The sequence below is a fragment of the Echiichthys vipera genome (assembly GCF_963691815.1).
Source record: "Echiichthys vipera genome assembly, chromosome: 4".
Classification (NCBI taxonomy): Eukaryota; Metazoa; Chordata; class Actinopteri; order Perciformes; family Trachinidae; genus Echiichthys; species Echiichthys vipera.
In genome coordinates this window covers 18,159,885-18,181,352 of record NC_139829.1, presented here as the reverse complement: position 1 = coordinate 18,181,352, position 21,468 = coordinate 18,159,885, and the positions used below count along the sequence as shown (strand labels likewise).

Below are 21,468 nucleotides of genomic sequence, written 5' to 3'. Positions count from 1 at the left end.
GATTTAGACGTTCATACTGATTAGACCTTAATGAAGCGAGACCAGTTACCTGAATGGAAGTGCACACAGTGCCATGAGACAATCACATGTATGAGACCTACTGCACAAACACACAGATACACAAATGTAAGCACATGTACATACTTACATGCATATACCTTTATTAGTAGTCTTTTTTGTGTTCATATTCACAAAGAGGACATTGGGGTATGAGACTGACAATACTAATAATATCGGATGATGGCAGACGACACAAATTCATTGAGTAGTGCAAATTGTTGAGATGTTTCATCTTAAAGAGACATTTCTGACATCTCAAAAGAGCTACAAGATCAGGTAATATTTCAGTGCTACGTTTAATTACAATCGTGTGCTTAATCATTGCATATCCCAAAAGTGCATTTAATACAACTATTACAAACCAGATGCTGCACAGTCCTTGTTGGTCTTGATAAATACAATTTGACAGGGACAGATGAAGGATAAAATTAGAAATGAGATCTTACTTCAAGAATTTTTTATTAGTCAAAGAAAACAATAAAAGAACGAACATTTTTATTTGTACGAAAAAGCAAATCAGTGGTTTAGCAGACATGTATCAAAGACAAAAACATAGATACGGTTCTTTAATGAACAGAAATAATCAAAGCTCATAGCCTCTCCTTTATCTCCATTTCCTCTCATTCTCTTCTGGGGGGAGTTTATTAAAGACCCACGCTGCCCTCGGATTTTCAATCATTGCTTTAGTCAGAAGAAATGGATGTACTGAATGAATGCAAAGGCTACCAATACCTTACAGCAATGAGAATATTAACCATTTTCTCCCCTGATTTCCGTATCTCATCTCACTCTTCTCTTCACATGGTTTTTAGAATTTGAGAGTTTGAACTAACTAATCATTAATTTACAGTGTAGATATTATAGATCTGTTTACTTTGCTTGGGAGTGATGCGTCGCATTTCAAGCAGAAAATAGCTCTTTGAATAGATGAATGAAATGCTCTAATGACAAATGAAAGAATGTCCCATTCACATATAGCAGATGGGATTCATTGCAACAAACTGCTTTCTGATTATCAGACATCCAGATAACACATTCTGCTCTCGAAATCTGTAGCAGAAGGGCAGGTTGATCACCAATCTGAGAAAAAACCTGCCTTAGTTTCATTACATGGGGGAAAATTTTTAAGGCTATGCTTATATTTGCATTTGTCATCTCTGCTTAAGAGAAATATACTTCTCCGCTGCCTGTAATTTTCTCATTATCGCCCACTTCCCCTCAACCTCTCCTTTGTGTCTATTTTCTCCTGTCTCTCACCCTCTGCTCCAGCTCCTCGACTACTTTCTCATTGATGGCGTCCGCCTTTGTCACCACAGCTTTTTTGCTGTCCGGTTGAACCACAATGGTCATAACGCAGCACATGTCAACCAGCTCTTCCTGACACCTTCTCATCCCAGTGTCGAGTTCACCTCTTCGGGCTGGGTCTCGCTTCAGAGCCCACTTCTCAGCCACAGAGAAGCCCAGCAGGCCTGTCAAAACCTCATCAGACAGCTCTACATCCAGGTAACCAGATCCATCGGATATTGTAGCGCAGATGCGCCAAAGACCATTGCTGCTGCTCAGTTTCCCCAAGAGGGTCACGATGAAAGCTTTGATGCAGATCTCTGTTGTGTGAGCTTGTGGTTTGGACATCATCTCTTCTAGCAGGCACAGATATGTAAAAGGTGGTGAGGTCAGAGTGAGAGCAGGGGCCAAGTGTTCACTCTGTGGATCCTTTTTAGGAAATTGTCTATCAAATACAGCAGTGCTTTGCCCCTGAGGTGTGTTGTGTGAGCTCTCAAATGCAGGCTCCGTCTTAATAGAAAACCTATCTGTTACGCTTCTTGATGAAGCGCTGGTTAGTCCACAACTGGAGCCTGAGGTTCCTGAGGTTTTGTTGGCAGCGTTATTTGCGTCTCTACTACGTCCTTGCTGAACAGTGAGCTGATTTAGCCTCCCAGTTTCTACCTCTGCAAGTAAGCAGTCCATATCTTCATCCATGAAATCACTCTCATCATTGGTAACACATTCTAATTCGTGTGAAGGCTCTAAAGCTGCTGCTGCTGCTGCTGGGGGAAATAACTGCCCTGTAGCTCCTTTAGTAAAGCCTTGACAGTCTCTTTTCTGTGTGGTGGATCTGGAGTTGCTGGAACCAAGCCGTGACCCAGAGCCATCCAAAGCGTGCTGCTCAAACTGAGCATTCTTAGCTTTTGTTGCTCTGTTAGGATTTCCTGTTATTTTGTTGTTGTTGTTGTTGTTCTGTGGCGTGCTTCTGTGACTACTGTCAGACCGCATGGTCACATTTGAACTCGAAACCTCTTGAAAAATAACACTGTCCAACTCGTCCAGGGGAAGATCGTCAAAGTCTTCATCAGGAAAGTCTTCATCCGCCACATTGGGATCTGGGATGTCTTGTTGCATCAAGAGGTCAGAATCATCCTGTTCGTTATCGTGGCGACGATCTTGGACTGCTTCACCTCTATTGCTCTGAGTCAAACCACTTCTGTAAGAGACCAGCAAAAGATGTTGGACTGAGTTAATATAGATTTAAATCAGCAAATGTTTTAGGTTGGCAGACAGAGGTAATGCTATGTGTTAATACCCCAAAAATGCAGATATGATTTTACAGCTCATGCCAGGATCCTTTTTGAAAAAAGTAAAAGCTCGAAAGCTACAGCAAGAAAAAAGGGACCAAGACAGTTTTAGGCCAGTTATCACTCAAAACTGTCAAGTCTTACCTTTGATTACAGTCTGAAGATGGTAATTTTGCAACAACTTGACACCAGAGAGCTTGTGTTATGTCATAATTAGTGTCTTTGTCTTTTCAAATTGAAACGATCAAATAATGTGTCAGGCAAAGATAAAGATAGCAACAACCAAAAGCATTTTAAGTCATATTTAAAGTTGGCTAAAGGCTGAAGAATCAAATTGTTAAAGGCAAGTAGCTGAAATTTAAATGCTGATATTTCTCTCTGATTATGCTAAAATTAAAAACTGCGATAAACTGGCATCCTGTCCAGGGTGAACCCTGCCTCACGCCCGATGTCAGCTGGGATCGTCTCCAACCCCCCGCGACCCGACAGGGACAAGCGGTTGAAGATGAATGAATGAATGAAGGCATATTTTCCCTACAGTGAACACTTAGGAGCTCCAGCATCAAATGTCAGGAATCACATTTTTAAACCACTCACCTGGATGAGGCTGTCGAGACAAGGCTCCTGATAGAGGAACTTCGTGAGGACTGAGTGGAGGCTTCACTGAGCGTCCCGTAGCCACTGTCTCGAACAGGCCCAACCGGAACCCTTTCCACCTCCTCCTGGGCCTCCAGACTGGCCAACAACTCTGCGTCATCTAGCTCCAGGTCCTCCACTCCCTGGTCCCCTGAAGAGGAAACAAATAGCAGAACAGCATTGTTACAGTATGGTCAATTTTAAAATGGGTAGTATAACCTCAGAAAAAGGTATCCATTTCCATTTTTAAACAGGCCTTATTTGATATGAAACCTACATTGTTGAAATGAATGAAATATACCCTGTGGTGCTGGTGGGGCCTCATCCCCCTCCTGCTGCTGCTGCTCCTCCTCAGGAAGACCCAACGTCCGACACAGCACCCTCCCCTGTCAGAGTAGAAATATACCACTGGAGCTGTATACATTATTGCAGGTAATACACTGCTGTATAGTAACAGCAGGGGTCTTTATCTTTGCTTTAGTGAGCTGTTAACTGTAAATTTGTTTAAATTTGCTTTTGACAGATAACAGAAACCAACAGTTTACCTGCTTGTTCCTCTCTACCAGGTCCTCCACCTCACCACCCAGGACCTTGATGTTGGCCGGCCCCAACAGAAGCATCCCAAGTCTGCAAACCATTTTCCCTTGCAGCTGCAGCTTCACACCAGGCCTGAGGGTTGAACAATTAAAGAATATAGTTTCATTTTTAATAATATGTTACAAAAGTTCAGTTCAAAAATCAGTTCAGTAAGTCTTCAGAATTCAGCAGTGATGTAGCAGTAATATGTTTAACTTTTTGGATTTTATTTTTGATTTCATGACAGTCTCAACCTAAAATCGAAAATACGTACACATACATACATTGAACACATTTTTCGTTTTGAAAACTAGAGACACAGTTGCTAGAAAGAAAGAAAGATAGAACTACAGTCATGGTTCTATTATTTATGCAGGTGAATGTTTCACAGACCTGAGAGCTGTGCTGAGTGCAGGGATAGACTGATACTCCATGGCCTCCAGGCTCTGGACTCCATCTGTAACCTGTACAACAGAGACAGTGTGTTTGACCAAGAACAACGGAACAGGGAAGTTCTTGTGAAATTATTTACAGATTTACATTCTCAAAATATCCAAAGATAAGGTTCAATCCATTGCTGCGGTAGCCTTGTTTCCATAAACTCTCGTTTTAAATGCTTTCTGCTTCATTGCCTTGTCTTTTGATTTCAGTGAATCTATTTGACTTAAAGGTTTGTGAGACTTCAGGTCTCTGGGAAAAAAAAAAAAAAGAAGGAAAAAAAGCCATTGGATTGTTTCTAAGCAACACCAGCGCTATTCTTGAGAAACCATAGAGTGGGGACAATTGTATCCTATATTAGATAAAAATTACAGTCTGCACCTTACATTCCGGTAATTTTCTTTTTCATATGCTCCTGCTGATTGTACCTGTCTACTCTGACAAGGTTAGGAAGAAAGAGAAGCAGAAGTCTTCATTATTCTACCGAACCAAACACATAAAGATCAAGCCTGGTCATAGAACACAGATGGACAGGAGATTGAGTACAATTGTACAAAGCGATGATTAGTGGAACACTGTATTTATAATGTCAAATACATTGTAGTAACTACCAGTTTGTCCCAGCTGTGTACAATGCCAAAAAGGGCTTTAAGATACTTTTGCTGTCAGACTTTTGTGATAAGAATAATAATGTAGCTCCTGAACTTTGTGTTTCGTGGCTCAAAGTTCTTGGATTTTATCACAACTATGAGTTTGTCTGCACTGAGAGACAGACAACTTAATGCAGCTATTAGGGCCACTGGGGCGTTTATTTACAAAGCACAACATCCAAACTCAAAGGAGATTTTTATATACAAGCCTCTGACCTGCAATAGTAGCATACGGGTTGGTCTGGCTTCCCAGGGCCTCTGGGTGAACTGTGTGACAGCAGACACCTCGTCATTGGCACAATCTGAGCCCCTCCACTTCTGCAACTGACCATAGGCAGGCTGACTGATGTCCAGTAATGAGTCAACCTAAAAACAGTGGGACCTTTGATTATGTTGCCTTTTCAATGCATATGATTTATTTAAGTGAAATGTTTGACACGACAGTGTTACAGCGGTATAATTGTTATTCAGTATTGTGCTTGAGAATTTCTTGAATTGATAGTCTTCTCTGTGAGGTGAACATGCATCTTGTGGCTCCTATTATTGTGTCTTTGGAACCAACAGGGAAGAAAATGGCTTCCAACACATATGTTTTTAAGATAAACTAAACAACAAACTACATTTAGAGCATTATAACCGTACTTCTCCATTAAACAAATGCAATGGAAACAATCTGGTCATTATTTGCTTATGGTGAACTACTGTTTTACCTCGAAATTACAGTGTGTGTGTGTGTGTGTGTGTGTGTGTGTGTGTGTGGTTGTTGTTACTACATGTGATTGCCACAGTGCCTTTGAATCACTGGACAAATTTAGCCGTCTAGGCTCTGGCTAATTTATTATTTTACACTGATCAATGGGCATCATCCCGAACATAAAATCTAACAATAAACATGACATGAAAAACAGAACATGAAGTATCTGATCAACAAGGCTGTACCTGCACACAGAAGGTGCCACTAAGTTCAGACTTCTGGGCCTGAGAGAGCCCTTCAGGGAGAACAGGGTAGCTCAGGTCCCTCAGGTCTGTCAACAGCCACTGGTCCAGTGCCTAAAGTTGCACATCATGCAGTGAGAAACATGAAGGTTTAATCCTGTATACTAATTTTTTTCTACATTTGACATTCAGAAGTATAAATAATTACTTGCACAACCTTCCATGATACTGTATAAATGGTCATCAAATAACAATACATTAAAAAAAAGGAACCTCACATCACAGTAATGTTAAAGCACAGCTACTCAGTAGTGTCATGTAGTCCGTGCTGATTTTAGGTCTCTTTTACTCATGATTAAAACATCCTAACCTACACACTCTCCTTGAGATCTAGTGACCATGGTGGGCACTTAAATTAACTGATATCTGTCATGTTCCTGGATGACCTGTGCCTTGGGAAATGACGCATTATTCTCCTCAAGTATCTATTTACAAAAAAAGGAGAGAAAAAGACTTTGGCCACAGGGGGATGCAGCTGTTCAGCAACATTATTAAGGAACACTGTGGTGTACAAATGATGCAGGAAAACATACCCGAAAACCCCATGAAGCCTGCACCAGCTGGTACAGCTGACGGGATAGATTTATGCTGTTAACAGAAAAAATGTTGTTCCGCTATCAGCATGTTGGAACAGAAATTTTGCAATTTTGCAAATGATCTTCCTCTTCTGAGGGCGGCTTGGTGGTTTGGTAGTTAGCACTGTTGCCTCACAGCAAGTGGGTTCCCGGTTCTGTGTGGAGTTTGCATGTTCTCCCTGTGTCTGCATGGGTTTTGTCCGGGTTCTCCGGCTTTCTCCCACAGTCCAAAGAGATGCAGGTGTTAAGTAAATTGATTACTCTAAATTGCCCGTAGATGTGAATGTGAGTGTGAATGGTTGTCTGTCTCGGTTTGTCTTTATGTGTCCTGCGATAGACTGGCGTCCTGCCCAGGGTGTTCCCTGCCTCACTCCCGATGTCAGCTGGGACCCCCCGCGACTCCATTAGGGACAAGCGGTTGAAGATTGATGGATCTATCTCTGTGACACATGAGCAAACTCTAAAACAGTGATCATTTTGCATCCAACTGCAAAGTGAGAAATTTGGACGTTCTGCCTACCTGTTGGTTGATTTGCTGCTGCGACAACCGACCTGCTCCTCCTGCCTCTTCTTGCAGCCACTCCACACAGGCTTCCAACCAGGCAAAGGGCACCTGGACATGCCAAGAAGACTGCAGCCAGGCTTGGGTAGCACCTACCACTGCCTGGATCTCAGGGGCCATCCTCTTCCTTTGTGTGTTTTTGACCTAGGCCACTTCCTGATATCTTCTCCACTGTTATTAAATGGAGATATTTCAGTTATTAATTTACAATCACATTTATCAGTAATGACTCTACTCTTGATTACACATTAGAAATTAACCATTTGATAAATTCTGTTTTTTGGAATAAAAGTAGGGGTCCAAATGTTACATTTAATTTAATTCACTACATATCACCCTGTAATCCCTTTAGGACTTAAATGTTAATGGCTCATCTTCTCTCTGTATCTCCGGATCTACTTGACACCAAATCTTGTGGTGATTTATCGACAGGGGAGATTAGTGTATTGTGAAACAGGAACATAAGATAAGTGCTTTCTGCTGTTTTTCTGTGGTCACATCACATGAGCCCTGTGTCTCTGAAGGTAGTCACGTCTGGGAGATTTTGTGAGCACTGCAGGCAGGGATAGCATGCGACAGAGTAATCAAATCATAAACTAAATAACAATCGAATATTGTTTATCTTCAGTTGTGGTGTATACTATATAGCTAGAGGATACCTGAGAAGCGAGCAGGCAGCCTCTTCCACCAATTGCTGTGGACCGTTGCCAAGGCGCCAAAGTTCACTAACCAAATGCTACTCTATCATAGCCTTGAGTCCATACAACATGATCAGATAAACCCTTGTACAACAGCCGTTCTTAAACATAACATATGTGCCTTCCCTCTACGAGTACTTACAAAGAAACAACTTAAAAGCAGCCTTGCAGATCATACCTTATAAACAGGAACAACTTGAGCAATCACACTAAAATTGCAGATCCACCCGGAAACAGGGCTTTTAGGTGTCCCGTTGGAAACGCCCAGCTCATGTGATTGACGTCTCTTCTAGCCAATTGTAGCCCTCGACTGTTTTATTTTCTTTATTCTCAACCAATGAGCAGTCTTTTCGCTAAACTTGTACATTTCCAGGTTCGGTAGAGAAGGAAAGGGGACAAGCGAGGTGTTGCACTGCAGGTTTGTGTCTCGGTGATATTTTCGTTTTTTTGTGCCATATTGAGCCTGATGTAGTTGGAGTCCACACACACGATACAAATACTTATGTATTTAGTAGTAGTTTTGTTCCTTATCGTGTGCAACGATCCCTTATTACCTGGCCTGGTTGGTTCCCCTTGTGCTCAGCCAAAATCATGGCAACATGGCGAAATTAGCTAGCGCCGCTAGCTTGAGCGGCTAGGGCTAGTCTTTTGTATTGATCGATTGGTCATGTTTTATCAACCCGGTCGCGTTATATAAGTGACACATCGCGACGCAGTTGCCTTGTATGCAATGAGCAAAGTGTGTGAAAAGAGTGTACGGTCGATATTTATTGAAATATGCTACGCCAGTTCAAATCTACACGACGAGGCTCGAAGCTAACACATCCCCCCAGGCTAATGACGTTAATGGGTGGTTGATACGTTAGCTCCAGTGTTGCTAAGTTACATTAGAGCTTTTTTTTTTTTTAATTATTTGTATCTTTTTATTGCACAATCAAAAAGGCTTACAACATATTCAGAATAATAAAAGTTTTAACGGTATACAACATAAACACCCGAACTATTGGCATAAATAACAGATATCGTTACGTTAGGGCTAAGTTACGTTAAAGCGCTTACGTTATAGCTAATGTTAGCTCAGTTTCGATTTGATTACAACATACAACTGTTAACTGCTTCATTACTGTACTCCAACATTACATTGCTTGAAAGTGAGAATTAGCCTTGTTTTTGCCGAATAAAAAACGCATGTTATAGCTAAATATTAACGTTATTTTGGTATTTAAGCTTAATGTTGATTGTTCACTTATCCGTCGATTGTCGGACGAGTGGCACAATTCCACTTCTCTCTCCGACCTAAACAATCTTGTTTACGAGGTGATAACATTATAATGATAATTGATTAAATTAATGGTGGTATTTTGATAGATGTATATGTTCATAAGCCTGTCATATCTGCAATTTTAGTTAAGTATCAACCACAGCGATAAAACTCAGGAATTAGATGTATGTGATCATAATTGGTGCGTTTCAAATATTGCTATCACTGAGCCCTTTTTTATTTCAGATTTCACTACTTAAACTAGCCTCTCCCTCCCCAACAGGTCGCAGCAGCTGTTTGGTCCTTGCTTGTTTAGTTCCGCCTATCAACACGCCCTTGTCCCTGTAATAATAAATATTGGTGAGTGCCGGTTTCTTGCCAGTTTTTCTCTCTCCTTTTTCTCACCAGTGTCATTCTCTCATGAGTAACTGGATCCCCAGCGCATTGCTTGAATTGTCTTGTTTCTTTTCTTCCTCCTTTCCAAAATGCTGCCAGACTACCACAGCTCACAAGGGCCAGTTTTCTGCTTCTCCCTCCCTGCTGCTGCCGCCGCCTGTTCCCCAGACCAAAGTGCCCACCCAATCTCTTTCGCTTTAAGGAGACCATGGAGACCGAAATTGAACAGCAAGAAGATACTTCTTTCGGCAACACAGAGACTAACGGTATAAAACATATCGTATTTACTTTGTTGGTTATGTTCTCAAAATGCATGCATGTTTATAGAAAGTTTAGTTTAACAAATGTACATCACAAAATATTTGTTATTTAATGAAAGGATGGCAATGGTAGACTTGTTGTAGGTGATATGTATAGGTGATATGAAAATAGTGTAAGTTATCTATGATTCAAATCTTTCACTTATTATTTCTCTTAGAAGCTGATTTTTTTTTTTAAAGCATTGAAAAAATATTTTGGTCTTTTCAAGTTTTCCACACATTGATTAGTGTAGATTTAGCTCTGAATATGAAAACAGGGCTTCAAAATATAAGTCTTACTGAAACTGTTCATCACTTATTTTATTTTATTGATTATTTTTGATCTAGTGGAGGGTTTTGTATGCATTGTTGTCTCAGTGTGTTTTTATCTCCCTATGCCAGGTAAGCGCCCTGCTGAGGATGCAGATGAGCAGAAATCATTCAAGCGATCCAGGAACTCGGACGAGATGGTTGAGCTTCGCATTCTCCTGCAGAGCAAAGTAAATCGTCTCCCTTTTCATTTCACGTTTCATGTTGAACCCTCATGTGATTATTTTTGTTTTTGGTATTTTTTATTTTGTGTACTCCTTCAGTAAGACTGCCAATTTCTTGTTATCCCTTCATTTTCAACAGCTTTTATTTTGTAGCCCTGATCACCCTCTGCTTTTTTGAAAAATGAATGTCCACTCTTTAGAGTGCTTTTCCTGACATCAATTATACTATTCTCTTGCACATTGTCTGTCAATTGAAATCCTATAGTTTTGATTCATTTAAAAGGTTTTCAGGTTTTTGTAAGTATTATATGTATTTTCAGAATGCAGGAGCTGTAATTGGGAAGGGTGGCAAAAACATCAAAGCCCTTCGTACAGACGTGAGTACATCTTATACATTTCATCCACCCTGAATATTTATTTTGTTTAGGATTTTTATTTTGTATTATTTATTTGTCATTCACTGGTGTTCAGCCAGCCAAAACTATGCAGCCTACCTCATAGTTCTTATATGTTTGTGTTTTACAAAACATTTACCCTAGACAACTGTTAAATGTGTTTGTTGTTGGTAGTTGATGCCTGAATGATATTAGCCCTCTGTTCATGAAAACGTCCAACAAACCATTTGGGGTTTGTTTTATCTTTTTATTCTCATATGATCATCATGTAATTACATCGGCTAAACTGGCCCTTGGCACAAAAGTCCAAGTTCATATCCATTTGTTTCTCCATATTGATAGTTTATTGTAACAATGCTGCTATGGCAACACTGATGCACCTGTTAATTTTAATTTATGGGCACAGTGAGCTGTTCATGAGGTCACCTGCAGTGTCTGCTAATATATTGTGTGTGTATATATATATATAAATATATATATTATGTTTATTAGTGTTAAGGCAACCTGACCAACTGTTAATTCATTCAATGTCATTGCCTCTTTCTCTAGCCCTCCACAATTTGTTCTACCCCTCTCTCTCTCACTGTCTGTAGTCTATTCCCCAACATTGAACTTATCATGTTCTTAATATGCCATTATCCATTTTCCAGTGTCACCTTTTCTCTCTTTGACAAACCAATCTCTGAGAGAATCAAAGTAAAGTCACATTTGAACAGTGTAGAGCCTGTATATTAAAAATGTATTCCTCTTCCCTCTTCCCTCTCCCTTGTTTATTATTTTACTGTTGACTTTTGCCCACTTCCTCCTCTGTTGCCCATGTTCTGGATGGCCCCTCCTGCGCCCGCCCACCTGACACCCTGGTTGGCCCTGTCCATAATCGTGCCCTGTCCCTAAATGGGCGCCTTACTTGATTGACATCTGTGCTCGAATGGCCCTGGCCCCTGCCCATGCCACGCCCAGTACAATGCCAGTGTGTCAGTCCCAGACAGCAGTGGGCCTGAGCGGTATGTCCCTAAGCTCCTCCCTCTCACTGCCTGACTACAGGTCAAACAAACAAGAAGAGATTAATAATAAATAGTCATCCTGCCTCTTTCAAGTCACTGTATATTAACCTACTTGTTCTCTTAGTATTTTAGCGTGAGTCAAAATGCCTAAATGCGCTCATGTCCAAATCTGCCTGTAAAAGCCATGTCAGCATCCTTTTTATATGCCATGTTTAAAGTCACCTCAACATTGAAACTTAGGCTGGTGTTGTCAGGGTTTTTCCACAATCTGCCACTGTCTTTTTAAATCTTTGCTATAATCTGTGCAATATGTCCGTGTTATTTATTTTTATTTTCATTGATGATTATCTATCCTCCTCTTATCTTTCGCGTTTTCACCTCCCTCCCCCCTCAGAGTGGATAAACTGGTGTTCTTGTTTATTTCCGTTAGTTTCATAAGCTCATCTGCCTCTCGCACCATCCCATTCATTCTTTCCTTGACATGCCCTTATTATACTGATAGAATCAGATTGTCCATCCATTCTGAAACTCAAAAGGCAAGCTAGGATTAAATTGTTGTGCGTGTGTTTTTCCTTTCCTGTCTTCTGCTTCATCTGAACTTCGTTACTGACTGCTGGAGCCATGAATGTGCAGATTATCGCCCTCTGTCCCACTCATCCCTGCATTTTTGGTGTTGTGTTTATCGCATCTCTCATCCCCTTTAAAAAAAGCATCAACTCCAGTGTTGGCAAACTTCATTTTCCATGGTATACTCTGCTCTGATACTTTCCCTTAGCCGTCCACCATACTTCCATGTACAAACTGCTTGAGTTTTCTTGATCAGTAAATTCATTGTTTATTTTATTATATCACTAGGTGGGTGCAGACAACAAAATTCAATTTATTATTTGTTGGCCAAACTAAGCATCAAAATAGCTGTCCATCCAGTAATTTAAAGACGGCGCTGTTATCAATATGATAAAAAATAGTAGAGAGGATTCATTTGTTCTCTCAGTCTTCCCCGATCATTCAAAGTTGTGTTGGTCACCTCATTTGTAGTCACAGTCTTTGTGGTGTGCATCCACCAAACTATGCTTGAGGACTTTAGAGTTCTCTCTGGCACCTGTGGTATTTATTCCTGCCAGATCTTCCTCAGACTCCCCTCCTCCCCCGTCTTGCCCCTCCAGTGGTCACCAAATGCAGTCACCTTTCTTTGGGTCCTTTTTTATTTTGTCTCTTTTCTTCCTCTCTCTGGACAAAAAACTGATTTCTTTTCATTGCATTATTTGGGAACCAGCTTTTTTCCTGTTACAGTGTTGAATTAGCAATGACCATGAAAAGTTTATAAACAATTGGATCAACAATTAATTTAGATGGTTAGTCTCATCAGTGAGTTGATTAAATGGGGTATGAGTGGTAAAAAAGGGGATGTCGTGAATTCTCTAATCTGAAATGTTGTTCCCTCCCCCCTGGGATGCCTTGTTGGCACCCTCAACCCCACCTTCTCTGTGAATTATGAAGCATCCTGAGCATCAGTGCCGACATCGAGACAGTTGGAGAAATCCTGCTGAAGATTATCCCAACATTAGAGGAGGTGAGGATTCCTTTAACTTATATTCTTTCTATTCGTGTCAAACCGTTAGTAACCGAACCGAAGTAAAGGAAAAAAATAGTTGATATTAATATTTATCACCAAGCTATGTGTTGTAAATGTTTGTGTTGCAGAAATGCTTTCTAAGTCTTTTTTAGTTTTTTTGCATTTTTGTGCTTTTGCAGTTTGGAATTTTTTTTACTGGTTTTATTTGCAAACAAGTGGTTTAGATTTGTTAAATTTTACTGATTCAAAACCTGCCTGCATGTGCCTGTATCTGAAAATAATTGGTGAAAGAGATGTTAAGATTATAGATGATTAATATGAGTCTGCTCCCTATGCTCTTACTGTCATCTTTATACCCTCTACATTAACTTGCTATTATATGCCTTTTTGGTTAAGGATTTTGCTAGAATTAGAAGTTAGACAAGTCTCTGGCAGGTTTGAGCCTTTCAGAAAACTAAATAGATTGTACCAAAGTATTAACAGCTAGACGTTCTGCTCAGTACCAGCAGTACAATGGCATGGATTTTGACTGCGAGCTGCGACTGCTGATCCACCAGAGCCTGGCTGGCTCAATCATTGGAGTGAAGGGAGCCAAGATCAAGGAGCTCAGAGAGGTATGTTGATACAGGGGATGGGATCAGCTTTTTGCGACTAAGTCAGTTGCAAAACAGTTTACAGACTGAATTGTGTGAGTAATGTACAACATGGATTGTCACATTCTGTCGCTGTCAGTATTTCAATTTTAACAAAAATAAATTGCACAAAATGACTGGATTAAACCCAGCTGGAGGTACCCAGACAGGATATATTTTTCTTCTCTTGTTCATCTTTTGTTTTGTATGGTTTGTCTTTGTTATTGGATTGATTTATTAAGTGTTATATTCTTCTGGCTCAATCTTTTATGTCCTAGAGTATTTTTTCCACAATAGAATTAGTGGCTGTGTCATGTAGTAGCTTTTCAATTTTCTCTGATCTGTATGTCTCCAGAACACAAAGACCAGCATCAAGCTGTTTCAGGAGTGTTGTCCTCAGTCGACAGACCGTGTGGTGCTGGTCGGCGGCAAAACGGAGAGGGTGGTAGAGTGTATAAAGACTATGCTGGAGCTCATCGCTGAAGTAAGTATCTTTTACAGTGGTTGAGAATACTTTTTGTGATCTGTCTAGTTTTAGACGTTGATGGCTGAAAATCTTAAATGTAGCCTAGAGTCAACAGCATGTCATGCTCCAGCAGATATTTAAATTATTTTAGAGATGCATCTGAACATTTTAAGCCCTTTCAGTGAGACTTTTTTTAAATTTTAGAAACATTGTACTGTCAGTAGTTGCGCAGTTAATCCAAGTACACCGGTTTTCTTGTTAACTGCATTTCAAATACCTTTTGAGCATATCAGTTAATCTTCCTCTGTCCTGTTTTTAGGCTCCCATTAAGGGCAGAGCACAGCCCTATGACCCTAACTTCTACGACGAAACGTATGAATATGGCGGTTTCACAGTGATGTTTGAAGAAAGGGGTGGCGGACGCCGGCCCATGGGAGGGTTTCCCATGCGTGGGGGCAGGTCCAGCGGTGGAGACCGTGGGTTTGACCGAATGCCCTCTAGCAGAGGTGCACGGGGACCCATGCCTCCCTCTCGCCGGGATTATGATGAGATGAGCCCCCGGCGAGGTCCTCCTCCACCCCACCCGAGTAGGGTTGGCAGGGGCAGTGGTCGTGGACGCAACATGCCCATAGGACACCCACACAGAGGAGGGTAAGAGATGAACACAAATGATCTACAGTTGCTCTTTTCTCTGTCGCTCTCCGACTTCTCTTCTTCTTTTACTCATGCACAAACATGATTCCTGCCAAGCCGTGGCCCCTTAATTGAGTTTGCTGGTCTTTGTGTCTAACTTTGTTTTCCAAGAACATAAATATTGCATTACAAATGGTCATTTTGTTCTGTGCCTAATCAAATGCAATCTTATACACATTCTTTGTTTTACTGAACACTTTAGTGCCAAATGACTGCATGATCCCGCTCATCATTGAAGTTGATAGTCCTTATGCTCTGTTAACCTCTTGAGTTTTAAGTGTTTGCTATTTTAGGCCTACTAGGCTGTGTCCCAGTTCTTCTTCTGTAGCACTTGTTTCCTCCTGTATCTGCATATTCCAAGATTAATTCCTTGTCAGGTGCTTATTTTATAATCAGATGCAATAAACTTTATATTGTCTAGTTCAGACGATAAACCAGTGTAAATCCAGTGTTATGCATGTAATCCAGTGTCACACTATGCATCCCTCTGGAAAATGTTTTATTCATGGTTATCATTCCATATATTGTATGTGCTCATCACTGTATGTTTGGGTGTGTTTGTGTGTGTCTGTGTGCCATCTTGCCTACAGAGAAGATCGTTACTATGACTCGTACCGTGGCTCAGATGACAGGTCAAAGTAAGTTTCTGTCCCCAAACCTTTGTCTAAACTGCCTAATTTATTTTAAAAGGGATACTTTGACATTTTAATAAGCTGTAATTTTACATTTATTTCACATTACTTGCCACAATATAAGTAGGCAGCAATTCACTGAAGCCAAGATTCCTCATTAATACCATTGGGTGGTGCTTCCTATAGAGTAGCATTTTACCCTTTGGTCTTTTTGAGGAATAAGTAATTTACTACCGCTGACGGGTGACAAAATGTGACAAATACGTGGCCATGATTGATTCAAATTAAGTTGTTGTTGACTTATTCCTACGTGTCCCATATTTTCCTGCCTTAATACTTTATCATTGCAGTTTGTTGAATATCCTGATTATTCACATTTTCATAGCTTGTGAGAAAATTACACTCTGTATAAACGTTTGCCCTCCTGTCATCCCTAACTCCCAATACTAATGAATTACTGCCTTTCAAACACCTATTGCTCTACTGTGTGTTTTCCTGAAGTGCCCAAGCTTGCATGAGTCCCTTACCCTGATCCCCATTTCCCTGTTCACACTGCACTTTTTGTGAGTGCTTTGTATGGAACTGCATTCATATTGTATGATCTCTTTTCTGTTTTAACCGATCCAATCTACTATTCGCTCCCAGTTTTTTCCAGGTTGAAAGGAAGTATTTGTGGTGGTGTGTATGAGGGACACGTGCTGACTTTTAATTAGACACGTTTTTCTCTTACTTTCACAAATAAAATGGAAAGTTCTTCACTCCCATACCAAGAATAATACTATCAACAGTTGTGTCAGCTGTCCACATCCAAATTAATGTAAATCAAACTAACGTGAATATGGCTGACGGGGTAGGTAGAAAAATGTCAGTCCATCCTCCTAACACTTGATGATAATCTTTATTTCTGATTTACTTTTCTATTTGTGTCATCATAGCTAATGCAACTTGGCTACAGAGAAACTGTCAAAGAAAATCAACAAGTGGTTTTCAATTATGTTGGGGCTATAGTTTGCCACGAAGGTAGCATCTGTGCATGCATGTTCTTAGAAATAACAAGAGTACCAAATAAATCCAAACACATTTCTTCAGCTAATTCCTTTATTTGAGCTCAGTTTTGGGGGGAAAGCAGCAGCCCTTGGCTCTGATCATCACCACCACCACCTGTCACTTCTCTCACCATAACACTGTCAGAGCTGTTCCTGTTACTGTGTGGGAAGATGGCTGAGAGGAAATGTGTTTATACTGTAATCTTGCTCAGCGTGTGTGTGCCGTTTGACCTAGACCAGAAATTTCCTTTGGAATGTTGTCAAGCTTTTTTTCTAAGCATTTTCTATTTCTTTCCGCCCCCACCCCCATCTCTCTCTCTGTCTATCCATCTCTCTCTCTGTCTTTCTCTGCCCCATTCCCTCCCTCTATGGCACTCTTTCGTCAGCAGTGACAGAAGAGGCAGACCGGATCGCTATAGCGATAACATGGTTAGTGACCCTTTGCTAAATGCTTGCAGCTCTGGTTCTAGCATCTCACTGGGCACCAACGTTCCCAGGCTTACGCACTGGTTGATCCTAGCACTAGACAATATGCTGCGATTGTCCATTGTGTTGTAATGATAAGTGGTTTATTGACAATTAACTGTAGCAGGTCACTCGTGCATATATGCATGTGAACACAGTCATCTGAGCCCTGGCCATGCATCCAAGCCAGTTTTTGCATGGTGTAAGCCATTCCAGCAAATGACCATAATCGCCACAGCCGGAGACACCCCATAACAATCAGCTATAATTGCCCTCTTACTGTGTACTTTTCACGGCCAGCCTGTTTTTCCTGCAAAGAGAGGGAGGATATTGGGGGTGGGGAGGGTGGGGATGGCCATGGTTGGTTGCTAGGCAATAATAATGCTTTGTTGACAGACTGGAAGGTCTCTTTACCTCGCTCTCTCTCTCCCTCTATGTGAGCTGGCAGGATACTGCCTGCCGTTGCTCAGCAACAGCTTTTTGAATTGCCTGTTGCCCTGGTGACAGCAGCAGCTGAATAGCAGGTGAAAATGGGGGGCTGATGGAGATGCTAGGAGAGACGGGAAGGGGGGATGGATGGAGGGAGGGGAAGGAGGAGGAGTCTGGCTTATGGATGAAAACTGGGTGGCTTTTAGTTGAGTGTACTCCATGGACAAGGCTGCTGCATCATCTATACATTTGTGCTTACAATCCTCTGTCCATTCATCTGGGATCTGTAGAAAGATGAAAAGAATCGACTGTACCGTATGTAACCCTTTTTATGTATTTCTGTTTGTTCTTTACAGAGTGGAGGAGGATATGGTAAGTACTAAGGCTTATGTTTTTTCAGTGTCATATGAGTGTCTATCTGTTAACGTGTCTTAGTGTGCAGTCTGCTGTTTTTATAACATAGTGGAGTGTCAAGTATTTTATCTGAATGTAGTGTTCATAGACAAAATGACAATCTGTACAGTGACAACGTGGCCAGATGGACCTTGCAGCTCTCATTAAGACGTCAGGGTTACTGGTTTGCCACAATATTGTGCTTTTTTTATTTAAACTCTAGTGGAATGACATTTTACTTAAAGTATCACTGTCTTCAACAAATGATGAAGATGACCCGCAGAGCTAGTTATCATTATCATATCAACAGTTTTCTTCAAAAAATAGAAATAAGTTGTTTTAATGTTTATCACTGAATCTGTGTTCTTTCTTGCTTTCTCTCCTGTTTAGACAACAATTCCTCCTGGGATAGCTACCAGTCAGGTGACTCTCACACACTTTCTATCGATCGTTACAATTAGAAAATTTGCTGAGCCATGTGTAATAATGCTGGCAGCCAAGTATTGATTTTTAGTGCTCTACTTATTTTCCCTCTTGTTTGTACACTCCTTTCCCCCTGAATGTCTGCTTTGGTCTTGATCCCCCCCTCTTGCCATCAGTTGGACGTGGCTCCTATAATGACATGGGAGGTCCTGTCATCACCACACAAGTGACGATCCCTAAAGATGTGAGTAAACGGCTGCAACATAACAGAGTACCTCTCCCACTATACCCTCATGTCATAAATGACCTTCAGTCAAACTGACTAAAAACCCTACTTTGCCTTAATATTGTCATCTGCACTTTCTCATTATCCTCATAAATTACATTTAGTTGTGTTTGTGTGTCATAGTCCATTATTTGTGTAGCAACTGACTGGTACAGTATACCAGTTGTAGAGACCAATAAGTATTTCAGTGTAATTAACAAAAATAATTTGAGTATCATTAATCATTTCACATTTGCAAATATTTTAAACCATATTTTCCTGAACATATACATTACACATTTTTTAAAGCTCCACACACGTTCCCAGTGCTTAAAATGTTTCTCCGCATGCTTGTTTTTTCTTTGCTCCCCGCTCCTCTCATTCTCCTCTGTGTACCCCACCGACAGCTGGCTGGCTCTATCATTGGTAAAGGAGGCCAGCGGATCAAACAGATCCGCCATGAGTCAGGAGCCTCCATCAAGATCGATGAGCCTCTGGAAGGTTCTGAGGACCGAATAATCACCATTATTGGCACCCAGGATCAGATTCAGAATGCCCAGTACCTACTACAGAACAGGCAAGTCTGACAAGCCTTATTCTATTACACAGACTTCCATCTTTTTAGATGTAGAAATTCTTGATGCGGCACCCTAGTTGTAGTTGAACCATTAATCACATAAAATTATGCTCATCTAACCTGCCTTGTCTTAGTGGAAAGCTTTCAAAACTACTATGATATTGTTTAGTCGGCTGTATCCTCTCCTCAGCTCACACGTGGTTACATCATAAAAAGTTAGTTGATGCAGCTCATCTTAGAAAGTGTAGCCTTGTAAACTCATGCCACCTAAAAAGAACTACAAATGATGATGCTTTTCCTCTTTTCAGTCATCTGAACCACACATGTATAGATGATAGATTTTGTTTAGATTGTAAATTCATAAATGTGTTTTTCTGAAATTGCATCCTAATATTAGTTAACCCACTTTTTGTTGGGTTATGCATTTCTGTTGCCTGCTGTCTTTTCTCCACTAACCCCCTTCCTTTCTTCCTCATGCAACCTGCAATAGTTCAAACCTTCTTCTTGCATGAAATGGCTGTGAGGGAGTAGGCAAACTCAATATTTAATTTCTTTTAAAGGGTCAATGTGATGAACATGTTTCTTTGACTGTCACATTTATCCATTGAATATGATTGGTAGAAAAAAGAAAAAAAAATGTCTACTGCCATCAAAGCCATTTCACTGTGAAGCAGGGAGTGGATTGATTCTTCCCCTGGCTGCTGCTGTGTGGAAGACTAGTGATTTTGTTGTTTTTAGTTAGATCAACCGACAACAAATCACAGTCTGCCAAATAGCACAGGCTCCTCCTCTTCTGTCTCCCTTGGCAACCAGTAAGCACGTATACTACACACTACTTCCTTGTTGATGCTATCCAAGCTTAGCCCGAATGCTAATACAGCTGTAGACTTGCTGCCACTTTCTCATGAGTAGTGTAGTGTTGCCATGGTAACTAACCCTGCCTCCCCCTTCCTTCCTTCCTTCCTTCCTTCCTTCTTTCCTTCCTCCCTTCCTCCCTCCCTCCCTGCCCCCCTCTTCAGTGTGCTGCACCTGCTTGGACACAAGGACTAACCACACCCCTCTTTTTCATCCTCCTCTTCCTTGTTCTCCGTCAGCCACTTATTTCACCGGCTTCATCTCTGCCTGTCTTTGTGTCTGTCTCTTCCTGCTCTCCCTCCCTATCCATATCCTCCCAAGACTTTGTCCTACCACGGTTGCATATCTATACATTTACCCACTTGTGAATTGCAATTTTCTTCTTGTGTATTTTATTTATTATTTTCCACTCTTTTTATTTCAGTGTGAAGCAGTACTCTGGTCATTTGATGTAGACCCAGGAGACTCAGATTGAAGCAGGCTCAGATTGCCCCCTCCCCCTTCCCCTCAACCTTTCTGCCCCTGTCCAACACATCCCCTTCAGACTATTATTCTGGATTGTGGGTGTCTTTTTTTGAATTTTATTTTTGTATTTTTTAATGAAACAAATGTCCAACATTCCTGTGCATAAAAGAAAATGTAGATGTTCATAATCAGACACAGTGTTTTCTTTCTTTTCTTTCAAACACGCATCTATTAAAATAATCTTCAGTCTCCTGACAGAGAAAAATAAACATAACCTTTATTTTTCGATGGATTTGATTTTTTTGACTTGTATGTGTATGTTTGTGTCCCCAGTTTAAATATGTCCTGTGTGCACACGCCTCAGCAGGTGTAGGTTGGGTGTGCTTTCTCTTGTCCATATCAGTCCCTTCAGACACAGTTGTACCACATTACTACCTTTGTGCAACATGCAGAATGTAAGCTACATTTCTTTTCATATTGGTTTTATTTGGAGATGTGGAACATTTTACTCTTCAGAATACATTTGGGTATGTTTATTTTAGGACTCCAGATACAAGACAGGAGTGTGACTAATCTGTCAGAAAATCCATAGTAGTTGTGATGAAATCTAAATAATTTGAGTAACTCGTCACAAATGGAAACTTGTAGCTAGTACTTTTTGACATTTTATTAGACATTTGACAAATGATGAAATTAAATATTTTGTCCCTGCAATTTCATGTGTGCTACACCTTTTTCTCTCTCCATGCTGTAGACTTCACTTCAAATTGTAAAATGAATAAAGATGGTGCCACTTTTTACTGAACCAATTTGCATTTTTAATGACCTTGCTTATTGAAATTTATCCTTTTCAAAATATTTGCAGCTAATTAGTTTTCTATGCAAAAATGGCATTTGGGCTAAAATATATTGTGATTATTCAGGTTACAGTCCAGCCA

At 40.6% G+C, this 21,468-nt stretch overlaps 2 protein-coding genes across 4 annotated transcripts; one reads left to right on the top strand and one right to left on the bottom strand.

Moving 5' to 3' along the window:
• Window positions 1-609: 609 nt before the first annotated feature.
• Window positions 610-7,186, bottom strand: rmi1 (RMI1, RecQ mediated genome instability 1, homolog; the record flags this gene model as incomplete). Its single annotated transcript, XM_083912952.1, has 8 exons — window positions 610-2,542; window positions 3,231-3,420; window positions 3,571-3,655; window positions 3,815-3,938; window positions 4,239-4,309; window positions 5,150-5,299; window positions 5,873-5,983; window positions 7,025-7,186. 8 exons carry the CDS (start codon window positions 7,184-7,186, stop codon window positions 1,297-1,299), a joined length of 2,139 nt encoding a protein of 712 aa, XP_083769078.1. The 3' UTR covers window positions 610-1,296.
• A 953-nt stretch (window positions 7,187-8,139) lies between these two features.
• Window positions 8,140-21,335, top strand: hnrnpk (heterogeneous nuclear ribonucleoprotein K). 3 transcript variants are annotated; one of them, XM_083912661.1, is made up of 17 exons: window positions 8,140-8,182; window positions 9,309-9,385; window positions 9,521-9,687; window positions 10,123-10,220; window positions 10,535-10,591; window positions 11,570-11,613; window positions 13,114-13,186; window positions 13,696-13,803; window positions 14,177-14,305; window positions 14,607-14,938; window positions 15,571-15,618; window positions 17,045-17,087; window positions 17,909-17,924; window positions 18,336-18,368; window positions 18,545-18,612; window positions 19,041-19,210; window positions 20,490-21,335. In XM_083912661.1, exons 3-17 carry the CDS (start codon window positions 9,630-9,632, stop codon window positions 20,518-20,520), a joined length of 1,308 nt encoding a protein of 435 aa, XP_083768787.1. In that variant the 5' UTR covers window positions 8,140-8,182; window positions 9,309-9,385; window positions 9,521-9,629; the 3' UTR covers window positions 20,521-21,335. The 3 variants fall into 3 exon arrangements, with proteins under 3 accessions (XP_083768787.1, XP_083768786.1, XP_083768785.1); XM_083912660.1 differs by having other exon boundaries at window positions 13,690-13,803; window positions 17,048-17,087; XM_083912659.1 differs by having other exon boundaries at window positions 13,690-13,803.
• The last annotated feature ends 133 nt before the right edge of the window (window positions 21,336-21,468 follow it).

What these genes read in the sequence shown, in the direction of transcription:
- hnrnpk (XM_083912659.1), top strand. Translation starts at nt 9,630, where the DNA reads ATGGAGACCGAAATTGAACAGCAAGAAGATACTTCTTTCGGCAACACA. An exon ending in TGCTGGAGCTCATCGCTGAA is followed by an intron (nt 14,306 to 14,606) that starts GTAAGTATCTTT and finishes TCCTGTTTTTAG; the next exon opens with GCTCCCATTAAGGGCAGAGC. An exon ending in CTGGGATAGCTACCAGTCAG is followed by an intron (nt 18,369 to 18,544) that starts GTGACTCTCACA and finishes TCTTGCCATCAG; the next exon opens with TTGGACGTGGCTCCTATAAT.